General features: G+C 45.1%; 1 protein-coding gene across 1 annotated transcript in view; it reads right to left on the reverse strand.

The window, feature by feature from the left end:
* The window catches only part of LOC138295629 (mucin-like protein), a 447,313-nt gene that overhangs the window by 80,998 nt on the left and 343,245 nt on the right, over positions 1 to 23,070 (reverse strand). The window contains exon 18 of the mRNA XM_069234035.1: positions 9,190 to 9,315. Within this exon, the coding sequence (XP_069090136.1) occupies positions 9,190 to 9,315 (126 nt within the window). The remainder of the gene's footprint in view (positions 1 to 9,189; positions 9,316 to 23,070) is intronic.

The raw sequence follows: 23,070 nt of genomic DNA on the forward strand, positions 1-23,070 counted from the left end.
GCCGCCTTCAAGTGCCCATCCACATGGGCCACTGCCAGAATGCGGGACATTAGGGGGGTCAGGGTCCGAAGAGCACCCCTTCCTTGTTGGGATGCCTTCCTCAGCTGGGCCTCACAAGTCTTCCTGGCCCAGCACCTCAGGTCCTCCCACCGCTTCCTGGAGTGGGTGCTCCGCCGGTTGTAGACCCCCAGGATCTGCACTTCTTTGGCGATGACTTGCCAGAGTCCCCTCTTCTGATGGGCGCTGACCTACATGGGACACACAGAGCATAAAAACAGACATCAGTATGTGTTCTCTTAATACAGATGACATGTCGTCCCCTATGGAACAGACATTTTAGAAAGCCATGTTATCAACACACATACAGTACATGCCAGACAGTCGACGGCTGGGCAGTCACAAATCAAACACACATGCATACAGGCATCTGCCACATTCACACTCATCCAAGGATGACAGCCGCCAACTCACCTGCTACTGTGGTCGCCCATACAACTTAGCATAGAGGGGTAGGACCCTGTTTACCAGCTTCTCCAATTCCTCCATGGTGAAGGCCTGGGCCTGTTCCCCTGTGACTCTACCATCTCAGGGACCAGAGTCAGGACACAGCAGCACACGCAGTGGAGTACTGCCCTGCACAGGAATCAAGAGTCAAGTGGCAAGGGTTTGACGACCTGGCGTACGTTCCGCTGCGGTGTGCACCGTCACTGCCGGCAGCGATCATGATAGGCCCAGGTTCCCCATTGACAACCATGTAATCCAATGATTGGGTGCACAGCGGTGAACACTGCCTTCCCCCATGACGACTATTGCCAGCGGAATTATGTCACTTCCACTCCCTCAGACCGGGTGGCAGGAGGCTGCCATTTTGCTACCGCCATGTTATCATAGCCCAGCTGGGGGCCCCGTTCAGGGCCCCCAAGTCTCCGACCTTAGTTGCTTGCCGACATGAGTTTCTGTTCCTCACATGCACCCATCTTTGGAAATGTGTCTGCATTTGTATGCCATTACAACAGAGTTGACTGCACATTTGCCTGACTGTATTTAATACTTAGCGTTTGTGTGTGTAACCTATGTGTCGCACATTAATTGATACAGTAACATCATGTGTTGCAGGTGCATGTGTGCCCTTCATATGTGTTCTTTCCTCCCCCTTAGGTACAGTCCCATGTGACGAGGGAGAGCCCCATCTGTGTACAGACCTCTGGTTGATTTGGAAACCATAGGTGAACAACACATCATTGTCACCTACAGACTCAGTTGTGCTACAATCCATGACCTCTGTGCTTTACTGGATCCTGTCCTGAGACCGGCTAATCAGAATCAGCATGCCATCCCTACTGAAGTGCAAGTGCTATTGGTACTCCATTTTTTGGCTACAGGCTCATCTCAGGTGACAGTGGGCACAGGTGCAGGGGTCTCACAGCCAATGTTTAGCCTCATCCTGTCAAAATTCCTGAATGCATTCGTCCAACCCCTGCAGACATGTATCCAGTTGCCCCAAAGGGCTGAACTGCCCGCCATCAAGTCTGGATTTTATGCCTTTGCTAACATCCCACATGTGATAGGTGCCATTGATGGAACTCACATTGCTCTCATACCCCCAAAAGTGAATGAACAGGTGTACAGGAATCGAAAGAACTTCCACTCCATGAATGTACAATTGGTGTGTACTGCTGACCAGTACATATCACATGTAAATGCCTGGTTCCCAGGCTCAGTCAATGATTCCTTTGTCCTGAGAAAAAGCAGTGTACCACACTTAATGAGACAACTACAAGGGGACAGAGGATGGCTCATAGGTGAGTGTGTATGACAATGGTTCTGTACATAGGTGACAGCCAGACAATATCGATGTGAAGTCAGTTCATTATGGTCCGGTTTACGTCCACTATTGCAGGTGATTCTGGCTACCCCAACTTGCAATGGCTCCTGGCACCAGTGAGAAATCCCAGGACAGAAGCAGAGAAGAATTATAATGAGGCCCATGGACGTGCTAGGAGGGTGACTGAACGCATTAAAGGTCTTCTGAAGGATAGGTTTTGTTGCCTCCCTCTCTCTGGGGGTTCCCTGTCCTATGTCCCTGACAAGGTGTGTAAGATAGTGGTGCCCTGTTGCATGCTGCACAACTTGGCTGTGAGGAAAGCTATCCCCCATCTTGAAGAGGCAGGTGCAGTCCAACCAGCCCAGCAACCTTAGAGAGGGGATGAGAGTAATGGTGAGGAAGAAGAAGGGGAAGATCTTAACTCCAGGACCCAGCTGATCCGCCTATACTTCCAGTGACTCTAAGGCATTGTTCAATGATGCTGTTGTCTTCACTGCATAGTTTCAGTCAGCCTCATGTAATTGGTAATGTGGTGTCTATAGTCATTGGCATTGTTAAATGAGTGTGAAGTGGCATGTACCAGGGAACCCAATATTGTGTACATTGTAACTTACAGCAGACACTACAGTGCATGGGATCCCTTCCTGCAATAAAGCTATGAATATGAAATTGACTGGCTAATGCATACACACTCACGTTTTTTACTCACAATGACGAGGGACATACGATTTGAGTGCATATGTGTTTTTATTAAGTGACACAAATTTGGTACATCGTTGCACAGAGATAGGGAGTGGGCTCATGGTGCATATCCATACTCTGGTGCATGTGCTCAGCTGTTGGTGGCTCTGAGTTTTGGCCCATGTGTCCATTGGTAGATGGTGTGTTGGTAGTGGCAGGTCTACAAGGTAGCACAATGGCACACAAGGGTGACAGTTCAGGGCAGAGTCACTTCTTAGCAGGTGCCTTGGTCTTGGCTGGTGTTCCAGTGGCATGTCTGGGTCTGAGGGCACATTTACGTGGCTGGAGCTGAGCTGCAGGGCTAGGGGTGCTGGTCTTCTGTGTGTCCCCTGGCAGTGCCACCAGTCTAGCGGCTGCTGCAGATGCAGATGGCAGGGCAGTGTCCTGGCTAGTGGTAGGGGCTTGCAGGGGGGTTGGGGTCTCAGGCTGGCTAGGGTAGTGGTGCTGCAGCATCCCTGCAATGGTGGCCATGGTGGCATTGAGCTGTTTCCATTGCTCCATGGCCTCTTGGTGGTGTGCTATCAGCAGCCTTTGATTCTGCTCCAGGATGGCCAGGATCTGGCCCATCCTGTCCTGGGTATGGTGGTATGCTCCCAGGACCTGAGATATCACCTCCTCGGCTGCGGCATCCATCCTTTCACTTCCCCCCCTTGGCCACTGATGCCCTCCCACTGGCCCTTGCCCCCTGTTCCTGTGTCTCCTGCACAGGTCTGGTAGTCCCACTCGCACTGGGGCCTTCGTCATCCTGCCTGTTGGTGGGTTGAGACTCTAGCCTCTGTACATGTGGGCCTCCAGTCTGTGCCCAGGTGACACTGGTGTGGGGACGTTTGGCCAGAGCTGATGTTGGTGGCTGGATGGTAGGGCTGTCAGTGGTATCCTGGGTTGGGCTGCTGGAGGGTGACAGTCAAGGACTGTGTGACAGGCCAGGGTATTCCTTACTTTCCATACATCCCTCTCCAGTCTCCTGAGTGGGGCCTCTGTCTCCGTGTGAGGCGCTGGCACTCCTTTGCCTTTCCGTCCGGATGGCATGGGTGGTGGTGCCTATGGGGGGAATGGACATGTATGTATCATGTACTATTTCGGAAATTGATGCACAGCTCTGTCCTATTTTGTGCTTTTATTCCCCTGTCATGACATGCAGGGTCCTTTCGTGTACTTATCTTTGCATTTTGTGTGGGGGTGAAGGTGCATTGTGGGTGCTGTAGTGCCACTGTGAATCCTTGTAGGGGTAGGTGACTGTGCACAGGGGGCAGGATGTGGGCCTGTTTGTGGGATTGTGGGCATGCAGGTTCACTGGATGTGGGTGATGTGGCTGGGTGGGGATGGGGTCCTGGTGGTAGTGAGAGGGGTGGGGTGCTGCATGCATAATAGGTGGGGTGACTGTAAAGGCATTGTAGTGAACTTACCTGAGTCCAGTCCTCCAGTGAGTCCAGTTAAGGCCTCCGGGTGCAGGATAGCCAGTACATTCTCCTCCCAGTCGGTGTAGTCGGAGGTGGGGGACTGCCACCAGTCTTCTGTACGGCGACATTTATCCTCGATGCCATTGACCTCACCTTCCCACGCAGGTCATTCCATCTCTTCTGGAATTCCTCCCTTGTGCGTGGATGGTTTCCCGCTGCATTGACCTTGTTGACAATTGGCTGCCATAGCTCCATCTTCCTGGCAATGGGTGTCTGCTGCACCTGTGCCCCGAATAGTTGTGCCTCGACCTTGAGCATTTCATCCACCATGGTCCTTAGCTCCCTATCTGTGAAGCAGGGGTGCTTAGGGGGTGCCATGGTGTGTGTTGTGGGTGGTGTGTTGTGGGTGTTGGTGAGGGTGCTGTTGTGTGTTTATGTGTGTGGTCGATGAGGGTGTTTGGGGTTTGTGTGTGTTTTGGTGGTGTATTTGTGCGTGTGAATTTGGTTATGTTGTGTTCAGAGTATGCAAGTTGTGTTGTCAGTCTCAGTCGTGCTATTGGCATTGCAAAGGATTGTGGGGTGTGGTGTATATGTGAGTGTTTTATGGTGTTGTGGACATGTGTCAGGTGTGTGGGTTTCAAAGTTGCCAATGTGTGCATTTGTTGTTGGGTCCCATTGCTGGCCGTGGCGGTCCGTACCGCCAATGGTCGTTCAGCATCCACTGTCCCCCATTCTGATTTGTGCATCATTATTTGGTGGGCGGAGGATTTGTCTGCATGGCGGTGGTGGGGTGTATTGCCTTTCCGCCATTGTAGGCCCTGGAGGCGGGTGGAGGTTCCAGGATCTTTGGAGGTTTGGCTTTTTGGCATCATAATTCAGCGGTGTCCAGTCTTCCGCCAATAGCGGTCTGTTCACCGTCTCCTCGGCGGTCAGCAGTGATTGCCACCATGTTCATAATGAGGGTCCTTGTGTTTTCTTTTGCTCATAAAAGGGCTTAGTAAATCTGGGCCAGAATGTGCAGTAGAGGTGTACACGGGAAAGTAAAAGACTTAGGGCCTGATTTAGATCCTGATGGAGGGGGTTACTCTGTCACAAACATGACAGATATTCAATCAGCCCTATTACAATTCCATTATACCCTAAGGGGATTGTAATACGGTGGACGGGATATCCATCACATTTGTGACAGACTATTTCCTCCCCCAGGATCTAAATTAGGCCCTAAATGAAACAGTGTGTGAGATTGAAAAATACAGCCACTTAACTCTATCCGCACTCCCAAGCAAAGGGTCATTTGGCACACTATTAGATTATCAGACCTGGGCAGTCTGTCTAGCATCCCAAGCAGACAGAAGACAACCAGAGTATGCTGTGTGTTTCATGCACCATGGAATATGCATGACAACAATTATAAACCATGCAATGTACTCAGGCTAAACAAATAAATCAGACACAATTACACGCAGCTGAATGACTTCCTCCAAAAGGGCAGTCAGAAGAGCAAATACTTGCGATCACTGCTGCAGATGCAGCAGCCTCACTCACTGGATGCTAGTGTAAAAGGGGGCCAGGAGAGCTGTGCTGCAAGAATGCTCGTCCAAGGGTATTCTGCCGCATATGTGCGGTGCCTTGGTGGTGTGTGAAAGAAAGACTTTGCCGCCTTGTGCTCCCGAAGCAGAAATGTGTAAAGAAGTACTGTGCGAGGATCAGGGATGCTGAGGTAATGTGTTTAAAAAACAGATAAAAAAAATAACAAAGGGGGATGACAAATGTTTGTGTGTTTACATGTGATTTTACCATCACAGAGACACAAAGAGCTGTCTGTCTTTCCTGCAGAAGAGGATGACGATCATTTCAATGGTCCACCTAATTCAGTTGAAATATATTGTTATTTTGTAACATTTTTACTTTAAATGTATTTAGTAATGGCATGCTGTTACTATCGTAGCCCGAACATCATTATCTAATATTAGAAAATGTACATGCACGCATTGTAACAGTGTTTTTGTAAATGAAACCCATAACACACTATGTACATCAAATGATATTTATGAATACGATATTCTGGCATAAAACCATCATTTTGGAGAAAGGGTATGCACAATCTGTTCCCAGGTATCCGCTATACATTTGGAGCATTACCAGATATTATTACAACATGGGAACCATAATTGTCTTGATAGTAAAATTATTAAATTATATTTTTCTTAAATAACACTTAACCGACTAGCAAGGGGACGACTATACGAGAGGAGTGGTTCAAGTTAAAGCCAAGGGAAATATGGGATACACATTCAAATGGAGAAAAATATATAGGTCTGAACACAGACAGAAATCAAAGTGTCAGAAGGAACTGAAAAATCGAAATTGTTTAAGGAATTACTAACAAAAGAAAGAACCCATGCTAATAACATGACATGGTGATAGGTCATAACCTCAGAACAGTCTGTATCTAACCATAGTTCTAGTATAATAATACAAGTTGGTATTATCAAATTTCGGAGAAAGTACTGAATGCAATGTAAGTTCTAACAAATGCAATACTTAAAACAGAAATAGAGTGCTGTCAGAAGACGGTTAAAGGGAAAGCCCTGCAATTAATCTATGTACTAGCTAAAGTCCTTTTTGAGGCTGGCTCCCTAAAGGCAACTCGGCGGAAGTTTGAATCTCTGTAGCTCTCATGCTGGTATTGTATAAATCTTTACAAATACATAACTATCAGAGCAGAGTGCAGCAGTGAAAAAGAGAACAAAGTTGAATAGCAGGCCAGAAAATATTATAGCTAAACAAAGCAAAGGAAAACAAAACAGAACAAAGAGTCAAGCCACAGGGACAGATCAGACCACAGAAGTACAGAACAGGTAAAAAACAACAGAACAAAGAGGAGTGGAGCACACTAGAAAAGGCCAAATGCAGAACAGAGCAGCACAGCCTAAAAGGAGGCCACTAAAAAACTGCATTGGATTTGCAACAACAGGCAGGGATAACAGTTAAATACACGATTCTTTCCAAATTGGGACTACTTCAGGAACTGAGATAATAATACAGGCTTTAACAATATTTATTTACGTATGTATTTATTTATTTATTCATTTATTGTTGTTTTGTAACATAGCACTCTGAGTGCATGTACTTTCAACAACATAAGTAAAATTGCAAAAATAACGCATTACAAGTCTTCAAATGTCATACAATTAGACGACCAAGTAATGGTTGTGGCGTCTTTAAAACAACATATTATGGAAATATTTCAAAGAAAGTGGCGGAGCGCCCTGCCAAATAGGCAGTGCCATGCTGCGTCAGTTGAGAAATGCAGGGATGTGCTGTATTTAAAAAAATAGGGCGCACACCTGTGTTTTCCCTAGTGCTTGCGCTAAATTTAGTTGCCTAGCGCCAACGCAGGCACCCTTGCACCAAAGTGCAATTGTGCCTGCCTTGCAGGGAATGATTGTTTATGTGCAGGAAGGTGTCTCTTCCTGCACATAAACAATCAATAATGGTGATTTGTCACTACTATGAAGATGCAAATTGTCATTATGTAATGATTATTTATGTGCAGGAAGGGACTCTCCCTGCACATAGACAATCATTACATGCCTTTTGCTCTTTCTATGTGTGCTATAGAATACAGTGGGGGAACATCCGACCGCCAAACTCCCGATGAGGAGACCGCCACGGTGCTGGCAGTCTCCCTCACTGGCCCCATTACAACTTTCCCACTGAGCTGACAGGCGGGAACCAAGGTTCACACCCATCTGCCCAGTGGGAAAGGTGTGGCAGCATTGTTTCCGGCTTATAATTGAACCAGTGTCAATGCTGCACACTCAGGGTGCAACCCTTCAAATGCGCACTGTCTGCACAGCAGACAGTGTGCATTTCTAGGGTGCTGGGCAGAGGGACTCCTGTACTGCCCATGCCACAGGCATGGACAGTACAGGGGCCCCCTTGTCGCCTCCTGCACTTGTTCTCTGCCAACGTTTTCATGGCAGTCAGACCGCCATGAAAAGGCTGGCAGAGAACAAAGTCGTAATCGACAGGATGGTGCTGACTTCAGTGCTGCCCTGGCTGATCACAACCAAGACCGCCGTCATCCTATCAGAGATCCTGGCGGAGACGGCAGTCCCCTGGTGGTCGGACTGCCAGGGTCGTAATGTGGCAGTCGGACTGCCACAGCCATGGTGGTCCAACCACCACTGCGAGTAAGGCGGTCTTGAGACCCACAGACTCATAATCAGGCCCATAAAAAAAGTACAAATGAGGAAAATAAAAGTATTTCTCATCGTTGTGCCATGCTAATGCCACCCCTGTGGTGGCGTTAGTTTTTCGCACTGCCTCATATTTACGTTACCTTGTAAATCTGGGGCAGTGTCAAAAAGCAATGGGTGTTGTATGGGTACACCAACTTGAACAACCATTACATGCCCCCTCTGCTGCAGAAAACTGCATTGGGCCCATATTTACAAGGCATTGTTAAGCCACAAAAAGTGTATTAGCGCCACCTTGTAAATATTGTGCAGGGCACAGCCCCACTGGAGTGTGACAAAAAGTTATGCTTTCGGTGGCACTAGGGGCTTGTAAATATGCCCCTATGTTTCATTTTTATGTGATTTTGTGATTATTTTGTACTGTTGTCCTCATTCTGGTACTAAGTTCTATATGAGTTTGTTTATTTACCATATGGTTGCTAAGAAATGAAACTAGTGTAACTAAGTTAATACAAAATCGAATAGAGCTTTTTATTGTCATTTTAGCATGTTTTTGGTGAGTTTGCCAATCCAAATGTATTCAGTGATGTATCATAATGGGGAAGGCATCTTGCTTTCTCACCACCCCAGTGCTTAATTTGTGCTTGTTGTTTCCGGGGCTGAGCACCGGCACTTATTTTTCAGGGCCGGGCACATATTCTTCTGCCTCAAGCATTTGCTGCGAGCAAAAGACACATTTGGGAAAGAAGGAGCAAGAGAAAAACGAAAACGTGTCACAATGGGAGAGAGCAGAAAGCTGTAGGAGTGAGCTGAAGGGGCAGAGTGTGGCTTTAGATGTACTGAAGAGACCCGAGATGGCTTCAGGATTGCGCTGCCTCAGTATTCCGTGCTCGCACATTTAACTGCAGCAGCTGCGTGTTTCAGAGGAGAGCTCTGAGCACAGGCACATTTTATTTACAAATTAAGCACTGCACCACCCTATCTTGATTCATTCAGTGGAAGATGTGCGCCCCCTTACCTGGGTAGCACGCTACAGACTCCAGTGTGATGCTTGAGTTGCAGATGCATTTGTAACCTCCATAAGTGTTTCTGCATTGGGCGAGCTCACTGCAGTCGTGCTCCTTAGTTGCACATTCGTTAACATCTGAAAAGAGAACCAAATGGACATAACTTTTTTTGGTGCTGTAAATGATTTGAAAATAGCTCAGCAAAAGAACCATATAGGTAGCTAGTTTATCAATTACAGGGATGACTTTACTGCATTAATGGTGGCCAACAGATAATTTGATGATTGAAATACAGATGCAAAATTACAGGCAACTAACTTTATATGCAACTAACTATTGCTTTTTATTCAAATTTTCACATGTGGACGTACTACATAGTCACCAACATCAGGTTAATTTTGCCATTATGTGAATGTTTCGAACTTTCAGCACAAGGTACTGAACACAATAGAGCCAGTGCACAAAAGCATTAATGAGTATGGGAAGGTATGCTATCTTTTACGTACTCTTACATGCCCTTGTGAATCGGCCCTGAATTACACTTACAGCCTCCCTATCAGTATAAGTGTGAAGAGGGCATAGCTTTCTCAATTTGTATTACCTGTATAGGAGTATTCACGTTGTATTCCCATTGTAGATGTTTTGGCTCAAATTCAAAAATACATGTAACAGTACACAAAAGACTACTACTAGTGTACAAAATGCATTTTTTACTAGGCCCTATAGTGAGCAAAGCTTTTATAAGCCATTGATCTGCCTGTTACAGCCATCAAGACCACTTCCCATTGGATGTTCGTTCAAATTCAGCTCACTCAGATTGTGGACGTTTTTATAATAGCTTTATAGCTTTTGTGATTGGAGCATCAGTGGAAGAGAACATCGTAACTCCTGTCCATGTATGCCATTAGCAATACATCAAGGTTACAATGGGAATTAAAGCATATATTGGAAACCTTTCTGCCAAAATCCCTCTTCCAGCCTCGAGGAAATAGATTCTTGGTTTTATTAGAGCGAAGGGATCTGTGTGTTTTTCTTGTAGGCTGTATTTAGTGACTCTTTCAATGTGACTTAGTAGGGCATGGTGAAGTCCTGAGCTCACAGATTTGGATTTTAGTTTATTGCAATGAGATGATCTGTATTATAGTGGGTTTAATTGTTTGTATCATGAAATATAGTAATCATCAACTGGTCATAATAACTGTTCTTATATATTCTATTTATAATGTACATTTTTATACTATATAACATTTTATTTTGTCATTTCCAACTGTTTTGGTGATAGCTTTTATACTTGACGATGAGATTTTAAGTTTTGATATGTCAATAAAACTAAAAAACTAAAAAAACTGAGCTCACATCGTATGTGTAGCATTTGTTACATCATCAGTAAATGATTGGGGCCTGCACTCCCTCGGCAATCATATTTTTTTCTATTCTCAACGATTTCCAAATGTATGCATGGAAAGCTGAAGCAGTCATAGATTTCCATGGTAACTATTGAGAATGTAATGGTACATTTTTTGATTTTGCTATTTGCCAAACGTGAAATTGTGTCCAAGGCACAGTTCTGCAAGGTGCAACATCAAATTCAACCCAAATGTGCAATTGTAAATTTTTTCTCTTTGTTCTTTCCACATAGAGAACGTTTCCTCTGGAGAAACTGTTTCACCTGCACCCCCAGCAATCTTGGGGATGTTTTATTCCCGTTCCCAGCCTTTCACCTCTTTTCAGGAACAAATCTACAGTTCCTAAGGTGGCAAAGGATTGGAGAGGAGTCTGTGAATGATGAATAATTCACAGATTAGTGAACGTTCACAAACTCACAAGATAAACAATGCTATGACCCTTCCACATCCATTGAATGAGGACTGCATAATTATATGCTAATTTATGCTACTGTACCATACACTTAAGCAAGAGTAAATGGATTTGCGATTGTTAGGGCATTTTCTGTGAATGTCCACCACCTATAAATCCTACTTTGTGAATAAGGCCCTACATTTGTGGTATAATTCTTGCTTTGTTATGATGTCATGCACAGTCCACCAATCATGAAGCAGGCCACCCTAGAGAAGCCCTGGACGGATGTCATTCCTTCATAAATGAGGGAAAGAACAAACCACCTCCAGTGAACGCTCACCAGAGTCGTACGTTAGATAGAATAACACAAAACCTGAAGCAAATATGTCAATCACTTTATTAAAAAAATATGTATGTGTACGAATATTCCATAAAGATTGAAACATAAGCATTTAGATATCATTCCAAACAATCGACGAGTCTGCAAAAGAAAATCCACTCACACTATCAAAATACACAGATACCATTCATACTTTTCATATCATTTTTAAAAGGAAGACATTAAAATGCAAGTGACATTAAACTACATGTGACATACATTCTACAGCATCATAATCAGTCATGTGAACACCTTCTTTGAATATTCAAGTCTATGCATTGCACCTGCACATTATCAAACTAAAGCACGTCCCCAGCTAGCAGATTTGTAAACATTTGGGAAGACTACGTTAAGTCTGACAGGTCTCACAAATCCTCTCTTGGAAATTTCTTTTACAAGCAGGTGGCGCATGTATTGGGTTGGGATGGCCAATCTTTGAACGTGCCATAATTAGGTCTCGGATCAAGCAAGAGAGCATGTATTGGGATGGAATTGCCAATCTTTTTAGGTCTCGGATCAAGCAAGAGAACTTAATTCCAAACTCCCTCTCTAAAATGTTCTATGAATTAACTGGGGCAAAGGTTGCCCCTCCTGACCTCTCCTTTATCCCTTCTGATGCTAAGCCTTTTTCCCTCCAGTGCTGAGCCCTTTTTTGGCTTTTTGGGGTAGTTTGCACATAGGCTTTTCTAGCTTTTTGTCCACATTAGCTATCCACCCCAAACGTGTGTCCTTTTTTCCCAATATCCTGGAGATTTGAAAGGTATCTAGGGTTTCTGGATTGCTCCGGAGGGGGCTGAGAAAAAGTTTGAGTTTTTTTAGACAAATAGGGAAAAAGTGCTCCAGATAAAAGTGTCTGTTTTTCCCCCTGAAAATGGCATCCATGAACAGTTTGCTGTACTAAAGTCATCGTCTCCCAGCTTTCAGGACCATGCAGAGCTGAATCAGAAAAAAAACAAATTTTGTACCACAGTTTTAGCATTTTTCTAAGAGGTAGCCTATTTTCCCAATTTTTGTGCTCTCACCCTACTTCCAGCTTGTGGTAGAAACCAATGTGAAACCCATGGGTGATCTAGAAAAGCTATAGATTTCTAAAATGTAGGCAAAATTCAACATCTCTCAAGGTCTTCCCAAGGAAAATAACTGTTGAAAGAAAGAAATATTGAGAATGAGTGGGAAAAAAGGGCTTTTCATCTGTAACAATTTGACCCGATGGGACATTGACAAAAGCAATATACCATTACGTCTGCTAGACCCTTCTGGTTGCAGGGATATATAGGCTTTGTAGGATCTTCAAGAACTCAAGGTACTCAGAGCAAACTGAGCTTCCCCATTCAATGGTTTTTCATTAAGTACCAAGTTTAGATCAATTCTTATAGCAAAATAGGAGTGAAAAATGGGTATCAAGCAAACATATGTATCTCTGAAATGGGCACAAGAGATAGAGTTTAGGAGTAGTGGTCATTTCTACATTTCTGAATTTGTGGGTACCCATACTGCCGTATGATTTGGAGGGTATTTTTCAAAATGATCATCTTTCTCATACACTGTCTTACATTTGAATGGTACAAATGCACTGAAATTCCATTGGTAATAACAAATGTTCTAGAATTCTATTCTCCCACAAGTCTCCCAATAAAAATGGTACCTCACTTGTGTGGGTAGGCCTAATGCCTGTGTCAGGAAATGGCCCAAAATACAACATGGAAACATCACATTTTCCCAACCAAAGCTGACCCTCTTTTCCCAAAGTGGGTTGCCCTAGATCTTGGACCTTAGCTCCACTGGCAACTAAGGAAACATAGCCAACCTGTACATTTCTGAAAACTAGACAGTTAGGGGTATCCAGGGTGGGCTGACTTGCGTGGCTCTCACCACATTTGTTTTACCCAGAATCCACATTTTCCTCACATTTCTGTGATGGAAAGATCTGGAATCTGCAGGGTGAAACAAACTTCCTTCTACCCAGCATTCCCCCAAGTCTCTCGATAAAAATGATACTTCACATGTGTGGGTAGACCTAATGCCTGCAACAGGAAACAGCCCAAAACGCAAAATGGACACAGCACATTTTTCCACCGAAAACTGACCCTCTTTTTCCGATAAGGGTAGCTCTAGGTTTTGGACTCTAGCTCAGCCAACACCCGGGGAAACCTAGCTAAAATGTACATTTTTTAAAAACAGACACCTGGGGGTATCCAGGATGACGTGACTTGCATGGATAGCACTAGGGTTTTGTTTTTTTTACTCAGAATGCACCTGCGAACCTCAAAAGGCAGGGTTTTTATTGGCACAAGTTGGACAATGCTGGGTGGTAGGAATTTTGTGGATTCCTGCAGATTCAGGAAGTTTCACAGAAATATAGGGAAAATGTTTGACTTCAGGCAATGTTGTAGGTTATCAGGGTGAGAAAATGGTATAGGGTGCATGTGAAGCACACCACCCTGAACTCCCCCAGATGTCTAGTTTTCAGAAGTGTCTGGGTCTTGTAGGTTTTTCCCAGTTGGCAGCCCAGCCAAGCCCAAAAAGTGCAGCCGTTCACCATTGTAAGTGGGACGATATTGGGAGTAAACCAAGCTCTTCTGGCCAATAAGTAAAATTAACACCCAAAAGAGTCAAATGTCCTCTTGCTTGCGTTGGGATGAGATGCTTTATTTTGTAGGGGAGCAGAAATACCATTGCCTCTTTCAGTTGGAATGGGGGCATAACCGTGCCCATTGGGTGGGCAGCCCCCACCCTTCTAGTTTTTTTTTTTTTACTCCGTGGCATCTAGTGAGCTGTCTGCTTCCTCAGGGGAAGATTGGGGCTAACTGCCCCCACCTACACCCCAGTGGGACAGAAAGACTTTGGGATGGGGGCATGGCCAATCCCACGTCCATGGTGGGCAGCCCCCATCCCTCTTTAAAAAAAAAAAAATCTTCCCTGGTTTCTAGTGGGCTTTCCATCTCCGCAGGGGGGACAGATCGTAGTGATAATCCCCATCTTCCCCCCAGGGGGGGCAGAAAGACTGTATCCATTTTATTTGTGGGGCATTGCCATGCATATACTGGGCAGCCCCCATCCCTAGAGATCCACACGAATAGTCTCTGGTGTCTAGTGGGCTTTTTGCCCCTCAGGGGGCAAATTGAGGGTAATAATCCATATCTGAACCCTAGGGGCAGAGAGACTGTGCCCATTGTTTCAGGAAGGGGTAGGGGCATTGCAATGCTCAGAGCAGCCCCACCCCTACACTAACAAAAAAACAATTGTCCCTGGTATCTGTGCTGATGGTATTTGGGGGGTTGGGGCATTGCTGTGCCCATTCTGGGCAGCCACCACCACTACACTACCAAACAATTGTCCCTGGTGCCTAGCGGGCTTTCTGTCCCTGAGGAGTAGATCCAGGGTAATAACCTCCACCCGGCCCACAGGGCGGCAGAAAGACTGTGCCCATATTTTTTGGGAAGGGGTGAGAGCATTGCCATGCCCATTCTGGGCAGCACCCACCCCTACACTAACATAATAAAAATAGTCCCTGGTGTCTAGTGGGCTTTTTGCCCACTCCTAGTGGGCACACGGTGTAATAACCCCCATCTGCCCCCAGGGGCAATGAAAGTGTGTGCCCATTTTTGGGTGGGGGCTGTGCCAGAATGGGCATGACAATGCCTCCACCCCTATACTAAAAAAAACAAATAGTCCCTGGTGTCTTGTTGGCTTTCTGCCCTCCCTGGGGGGCAGATCAGGGGGTAATAACGACTGTGCCCATTGTTTTTAGAAGGGGTGGGAGCATTGCAATGCCTATTCTGGGCAGCCCCCGCCCTTGCATGAATTTAAAAAAAATGATCCCTGATTCCTAGTGGGCTTTCTGTCCTGTGGGGGGCACAGAAATACTGAATATTGCCAACAAAAATAAAGGGAGCGTAAAAGCCCTTGCCCATGGGACTGCTCCCTCCTCCCTGGTGTCTAGTGGTGGATTACTGCTTGGGGATCACCTTCTTGCAGCAATCCCCAAGCTGGGATTGGTGATCTCCAAGCAGGGATTCACTAGGAAAGGGTACCATTGGAAAGGAAAGATTCTCCCAGCTGCCTCTGTGCTCAGAGGGATGAGATAGCCCAGCGAGCACCAAAGCAGAAGTGAAATTAGCTGATTATCTAATTTCACTTTCATTTTCTGTGAAATGACATCAGCGCACCATGCTCACTGATCGTCATTTCAATGAAAAGCCAAAAACAGCATCAGGTGCTAGGGAAGCTCTTCCTTAGCTCCTGAGGCTATTTTTGGCAGAAAGAATCCTTCTGGTGCCCACACTAGAGGGATTTCCTGTGCAATGTGCGGGGGTGACTGGGAGGCACCTGAAAAGGTTAACATCTTGTTTTAACTTGTAGTTATTCGAATTTCAAAAGCACATATGAATTTACATTCATTATGATGTTAGATCCTTAGAGGTGTTCTCTATATATAATTCATATATACTGGATTTAACTTTAGAATACAGGCTGTGATCTGATGTTTCATCTGCAAAGAAAAGGGAGTATGACATTGACCCAAACTTATGTGGGATACACGATTGGTTAAATGTGAGAAACATTATTACAAAGGGATTACTATATTGGATGTACTGTTTAACTGTGAAATATTTTACTTTCATTTCTGAATGATTACTACTGTTTGCTGTTACAGATTTAGCAGTAAAGAAAACATCACACTGTTCACCTCCATGTCTTTAATAGAATTTATATCTTCTGTCAGGTTTGTGAGGGAGATTTTACATTAGGACATATATAAATACGTGTGCTGTCAATGGGGCATTTGTGTCCAGCTTCCTATTAGAAAAGTGCAAAGGAGCACAGTCCTTTCTATTTGTACTAATTGTATGTGGCCATTCCTTGGGCATTCCCATTTTAGATTATTTTTTGCAGTGCTTAATTTGTAAAAAAAATTAGATAAAGTAAATTAAGAAAAATGCTTGGGTCCAAAGTTTGTCTCAGAAGCCCGTGCCTGGCACTATCAATGGTTGGGATGCTAAATTGCCAGGCTACACAGTCTTGAGTCCACCTCATACCGCCATCAGACATTCTCTGCCTTGTTATCTTACTCTTACAGGTTTGTTTTCATCCCTGTTTTCTTCCTTTGTCACTGTTTTTCCATCTTTCCCTTCCTCCTTTTGTGTTTTTATCTCTAGTGCTCTGGAACAAAATCTGTTGAAGAAAAATGTGTTGGCCCCCAAAAAGTGGTGTGGGCGGGCCCCACATGCAACCACCAGCGAAAATTAAGTAAATTTACAAAAGCATTTAAGAGGAAGCACTACTTCACATACTCATGAATGTCTCTGTGATCTTACCCCATTGTTTCCATGTTGCAACCACCACAAAGTGTTTATTTGCCTTCAGTAAAGTCCTATGTTGGACAGCAGGAAAGTAACCTGAGCAGTTGAAAGATGATATTTCTAATCCATAAATGAATACAATTGAAGTGCCACTTGGATTCTGGGCTTCTTTCCTGCTCAAATAAAACACATAACCTTTCTTTGTAGTTCCTGTCTATCATTTGGGGAAACAGGACAAATAACAATTGAAATAAGAAGAGCACCATGGGAAAGAGTTTTCTTGTATGTTATCCTTCAAATCCATGGCACTGCTAAACCACACCACTTCACTTGGTCATCCCTATGATCTCCTCAGTCTGTCAGTAAGGACACTCTAGTGGATTTCATAAAGGGATTCATATTTATTTGTGATACTGACTCGTAAATATTTAGCAGACACTCTTTGCACATCTGAGTGCAAGCTGTTCAATAACCACAATGAGCTCTAATTGTTTTCATATTCACCTTTGACATAATGCATTGGCTATGTGTGTCTGTTTTAATAGTGAGAACTGGTTTGTCAATCAATCAATCAATCAGTAGATTTGTAAAGCGCTACTTGTCACCAGGGAGGGTATCCAGCTGCTGGCAGGATCCAGTTAGTTAGCTGACTAGCAGGTCTATAGGAATTTTTGGAACTCTGGAAGAGATGAAGAGGCCCGTAGTTGAAAGGGAAGCTTGTTCAATGTCTTTCCTGCTAGGTATGAGAAGAAGCTACCTCTGCATCTGCTACATTAGATTCAGGGGTTAGCGAAAGCAATGTGGAGCAGCAGTGTGTAGTGGGATGATGGAAGTTCAGGCGGTGTTTCAAGTAGGAGGGTCTACATTTGTGTAGGGACTTGTATGCATGGTTCAGGAGCTTGAACTGACATTTTTTCTGTACAGGAAGCAAGTGGAGATTCCTGAGGTAGGAGGTGATGTCAGTTCGTCAAATGGTCTGTTGTCATCAGAGGAGATGAGCTGCGATCCTGTTTTACAGAGCGTTGTCGTAGTCCAGTTTGCTGGAGATGAGAGCCTAAGTGATGATGCATCGTGAGCTTCGGGGTAGCCATTTGAATATCTTACAAAGCATGGGGAGGATAAAGAAGTAGGAGGAGGTGACAGAGTTGACCTTAGTCGTCATTGTCAGCTTGTTGCCCAGAATGATGCCTAGGTTCCTAGCATAGGCAGTGGCGTAGGTCCAAGTTCTGAGGGCCACCAGGATGCATCCCATGGGGAGCTTTTGTTTCAGAAAACCAGTACCTCTGTCTTGCTCGTGTTGAGCTTCAGACAGTTGTCCTTCATCTAGTTGGTGATGTCTGTCATGCACTTGTTGAAACTGGCCTTGGTGGTGGCTTCGGAGCAGGAGAAGATAAGTTGTGTGTTGTCAGCATAGGCTATGATGTTGAGTCTGTGGGTTTTGGCGATGCTGGCCAGAGGTATCATATCACTGCTGAAGAGGTTGGGGCTGAGCATGGATCCTTGGAATACTCCACAGATGATTTCCTTGGTTTTTAAGATAAAGGCAGACTTTTTGTGTTTTTCCGGTGAGGAAAGAGGCGATTCATCTGAGGGAGGCTCCTTGGATGCCTATGTTGTGCAGCTTTGTAATGAGTGTGTGGTGGGAGACCATATCAAAGGCTGCCAAGAAGTCTTAGAGGATCAGAGCCACACTCTCTCCTTGGTCGAGTAGGGCTTGGATGTCATCGGTAACAGCGATGAGGGCTGTCTCATTACTGTGGTTGCTGCTGTATCCAGATTTGGAGGAGAATTGTTGGTTGATGGCTTTTTCTAATACTTTAGCCATGAGCGGGAGCAGGGAGATCTGTTAGTAGTTGTTGAGTTTGCTGGGGTCTGCTAATGGTTTCTTTGGAAGGGCATTGACTTCTACATGTTTCCAGTCCTTGAGGAAGGAGGCCGTGGCAGTTGAGGTGTTGAACAAGGTGGTGAGTTTGTGGCTGATTCTGGCTTCACCTACGGTGAAGATTTGGTGAGGGCATGGGTTAGTTAGGGTCCCTGAGTTCACGATCGAGGCAGTGTCCTGTGGGGGCAAGATGGCTCCATTCTGTTAGTTTGATGACTGTGGTGGAATCAGGGTTGTTGTGTTGCTCAAAGAAGGCAGTGGCCTTGGGCTGGGGTTTGAAGTTTCTGTAGATGTTGGCGACCTTGTTGTGGAAGAATTTTGCAAGGTTGGCGCAGAGTTCCTGTGAGGAGGTAATGTTGTTTGTTGCAGCTGAGGGATTTGGGGAATTCTTTGATGATGTTGATGAATTCTTTGCTGTTATTGGGGCTTGATTCGATGTGTGTGGCTAAGGACTTTTTCTTCAATTCTCTCAACTGACTGTGGTAGATGAGGGCTGCCATGAAGGCGGTCTTGTCGGCCATCCCCTTTCTAGTTGTTTACAGTGTCATTTTGCCTTCTGAGGTCTTCGGTGTACCAGCTAACCTGCTTGATGGACTTTGTGGGTGATGTTGCTGATAGGAGCAACATTGTCAGCGCAGTTGGTGATTCAATTGTTGAAGTTTCTGATGTTCTGGTCTAGGTTGTTGGAGGAGAGGAGGTGGGTGGTTTGGAGAGCATTGATCCATGTGCCCTTTGAGACTTTGCTCCAGCTGTGGTAGGAGGCATAGGGTAGACTGGGGTCCATGAACTAGTGATGTTGAAGTGGAGGATGGAGTTTTCAGGCCACGTGAGTTCTGTGGTGAGGCTGTACAATATGCAGTAGTTGGAGGTAAAAATTGGGTCTAACATTTGGCCTTCAGTGTGCTTGGGATTGTGGACAAGTTGGGTGAGTCCAATGGTCTTCATGCTGTCAATAAGATTGTTAGTGTTGATGTAATTGTGGTTGTTGAGATGAAAGTTGAGGTCGCCAAGGAAAATGTTGTTGTTGGAGTCCATGGGAAGGGGACGATGAGTTTGGCGATGAAGATGCAAAAGACTGGATGTGTCTGGAGTACAGTAGGTGAGGGCACCCCTGATGGTTGTTTTGCTGTCTGGCTGGAGTTGGAAGTTGTGGTGTTCCATGACTCTGGTGATGTCATCAGTTAGGGTGGTGCATTGAATTGATTCCTTGTGTATGATGACAATTCCTCCACCAGACTTGTTGATGCAGTTACAGTGAGTGAGCTTGTATCCTTTGGCTATTGTCAGGTGTGGAAGTGGGGTTGAGCCAGGTCTTAGTGAGGAAGGAGGAAGAGGACGTTGGGTGTGAGAGTGGAGATGAGTTCCCAAATCTTGGTGTTGTGTTTTCATAGTGAGTGCATGTTGAGAAGGGTGCATGCAAGTTGGTATTTATGTTCAGGTAGTGTCTGTGGTGTGTTCGGGGTGGGGTTAGTTGGTGGGCTGGTGTGTGATCTGTGGCAGGGGAAGTGGCAGTCGGTGCAGATAAAAGGTCCTAATGTGGAGCATGGGTAGGCGCAGTGGCAGTGTTTGTAATGGTGTCCAGGGACAAGGGTGTAGAGCTCGGCGATGGTGTATCTTTAGGGGAGTCAAATGTCATGGCACTGGGCACAGTCGAGGTGCAGACGGTTGCCTACATACTTGTCTTCGGCACATCAGTGGCACACCCTTAGCACAGATGCACTGCAACCTGCATTAGGTAGGCGCTAGGGGCAGCAGGGCTTCTATTGGCTGGAATAACGGTGAATAGTTAAACCAGAGTGGGAAAACCAGGTGAGAAAATCTAGGCAGCTGCAGTGTCACTTGATCAGGCTGAAACAAGCAGGAACTGAAAACCACAGACAACTGGCAGGCTAGATGTCCAGGTACCTAGTGTACAGTCGCACAGAGGCCTGCATTAAGTAGCTCCTGGGATGGCCAGAGCTTCTGTTGGCAGGAAGAGTGTTGAGTGGGAAAACCTAGGCAGAAAAACTCAGGCACCGGCGTTACCACTGGATCAGGCTGGAACGAGCAGGAACTGGAGGCCACAGACAAATGGCAGGCTAGGTGTCCAGGTGCCTACTTACACATCAAACATCTATAGGCCAAGTGATCATAAAACTAGCAGACTTTTTACATAGCCAAAGCATTCTTTTCATCCAAATTTTCATTCACACATTGAACAAATATCTTGTTCTTCTGATGGGCCCAGACAAGGAGTATATCTAAACAACTATCTAAAGAGGTTAGGTAGCACCCCAGACAAGGAGTATATCTAATCAACTATCTAAAAAGGCTAGGCAGCACAAACCACTGACCTAGAAACGTTGCTTCCTTCTGCTGCTCAAGTCAAAATCTACTCAAACCCAAGCGCGTGCTTAATACTGAAAGGCACACACTGACCCTTGTCCTCCTGCGGAGGTTGAAAGAAGTAGTATGGTTGCAAAGCTAAGACTTCGCTGTCAAGCTACGACCATTGAAAAAAGTCAAATTGTACAATGTTTAGGGAGCCACAGCTACTATCAATAGAAGGTTTAGAGACAGAGTCAGTCTATGTGCAGCAAAGACTTTCACATAGCCAAGCCATGGTTTTTATAACTGAACTAGACCAAGAGCATCTGGATACTCCAATAACAGAACTAGAAATAAGGGAGGCCATCAAGAACCTGAAATGCAGAAATCACCTGGGTGATTTCACCAATGCATTCACTAAAATATTTTTCAAAGCAACAACTCTGATCCTTGTTAACACATATAACCATAGTGTTAGACCCGGCATCTTGGTGTAGTATTCCTCCAAACCTTTTGCCTTTCCCCCTTCTGTTTGGCTTTTGTTGAGCATAGGACTCTTCACACAGTGTTTGTGCTCCCACCTTCAAACATGATACAATTCGTCTTCTTCTAACTGGCACATTTAATTTACTTGTAAGCCCTTAGTAAATGGCACTACATGTACCCTGTACCCTTATATTAAATGCTACTATAGGAACTGCAGCACTCATTGTGCTACCCACTAAAGTAGCCTTTTAAAATGTGTCTCAGGTCTTCCACTACCATCTAGAGTGTCGTCTTGAATTGCCATTTCGACCTGACAATGTAAACCTTATGCCAGGATTAAACATTCTTTTTTAATATTTATATGTCAGCCCTAAGGATGGACCTAGAGGCTAATAAGGCAGGGTGTGCTAGTGGCACCAAGAATAAATATTAGATCTCCAGAGCCACCCATCAGATCACTCCTGGACCTGTGGAAGTTATAGAAAGACTGCTGTGCTGCCAGGGCACTGCCCAGCTGCTTGAAGGACTGCCTTGCTGTCTGAGAAGGAAGACTGCACCTGCTTGCCTTCATCCCAGGCTAACCAGAGTGAATCCAACATTCAGTTGACTGACCTCCTCTGTGAGCTACAAGGACACAATAAGCTTCAGAGACTCCCCTGCAACTGCCAAGCTGATCTACGGCACTGGACTTGCCTGAACCTGCCACTGGACTTGCTGTGCCCTCCTGCTGGCCTTTGCCTGGAGTGAGTCTTGTTCCCCAAAAGCTGCCCTCTAGGTCCTGAATCCTTGGCTGCCATCACAGTGTGCTCCCTCCTGCATAACTATGGGTCCCATTACATATGAAGCAGTGCCATGCAGCTGGAATCTCACATCATAGGCCCATGCAGCGCCCGATCGGCGGCTTCCTCATAACGGACACAGCATGATGCAACTCCATGCAGGACCTCACATTGCAGCCCTCATAGTGCCTGATTGGAACTGACACAGCACAATACAACTCAATGTAGGATTTCCCATCGCAGTCCTTGCAGCTCCTGATGGGTGGCCTTATCAGAAACTGGGACATAAGGGTCAACTCTCACTGTAACTAACCTGGTCTTTGTATGAACACCAGGCTGTTTTGTGGTGGGCCTGAAATAATGACTGTCCCGGTCTGGCACTGCCAGATAACCACAGGTGGTACTTTGGAATTTTAATACTATTTTTATTAATACCTGTACAAATAAATAGTTCTGATACTACTGATTGGGATTTTGTTTTTCTGGTTTCATTTCATTTATTAAAAAGGACTCTATTTTTTAAATTGGTTGGGATTTTCATGTGATGGGGTTTCACTTTATTATTGTTTGTTAGCTGCATAATTACTTTACACATTGCGTTACACTTAAGCCTGACTGCTTTTGTGCCAAGCTACTAGAGGGTGAATCATGGCTTAATTTAGTGACTTTTTGTGGTTCATCGTGACAGGGATTGTGCCTTTTGTTTGAGTAGGGTTTCACCCTCTAAACCAACAACTCAATTCCTCACACACCCACATAGACATTTTATTGTTTCGATTCACAGGGTTGCTTCCAGGTCTCCATGGGCAGTGACAGTATAGGAAGGAATGTTTACCTTATAAGTTTGTGAGACAAATTGCTGTGTTGCATTAGCATTTTGCTACTCACTTCATTCACACCCAGACTCTGCACTTCCTCCACTTTGTTTTTTTCTTCCTATCCTGTTCACTTGGCCT

This window comes from Pleurodeles waltl, chromosome 5 (assembly GCF_031143425.1).
Source record: "Pleurodeles waltl isolate 20211129_DDA chromosome 5, aPleWal1.hap1.20221129, whole genome shotgun sequence".
NCBI lineage: Eukaryota > Metazoa > Chordata > Amphibia > Caudata > Salamandridae > Pleurodeles > Pleurodeles waltl.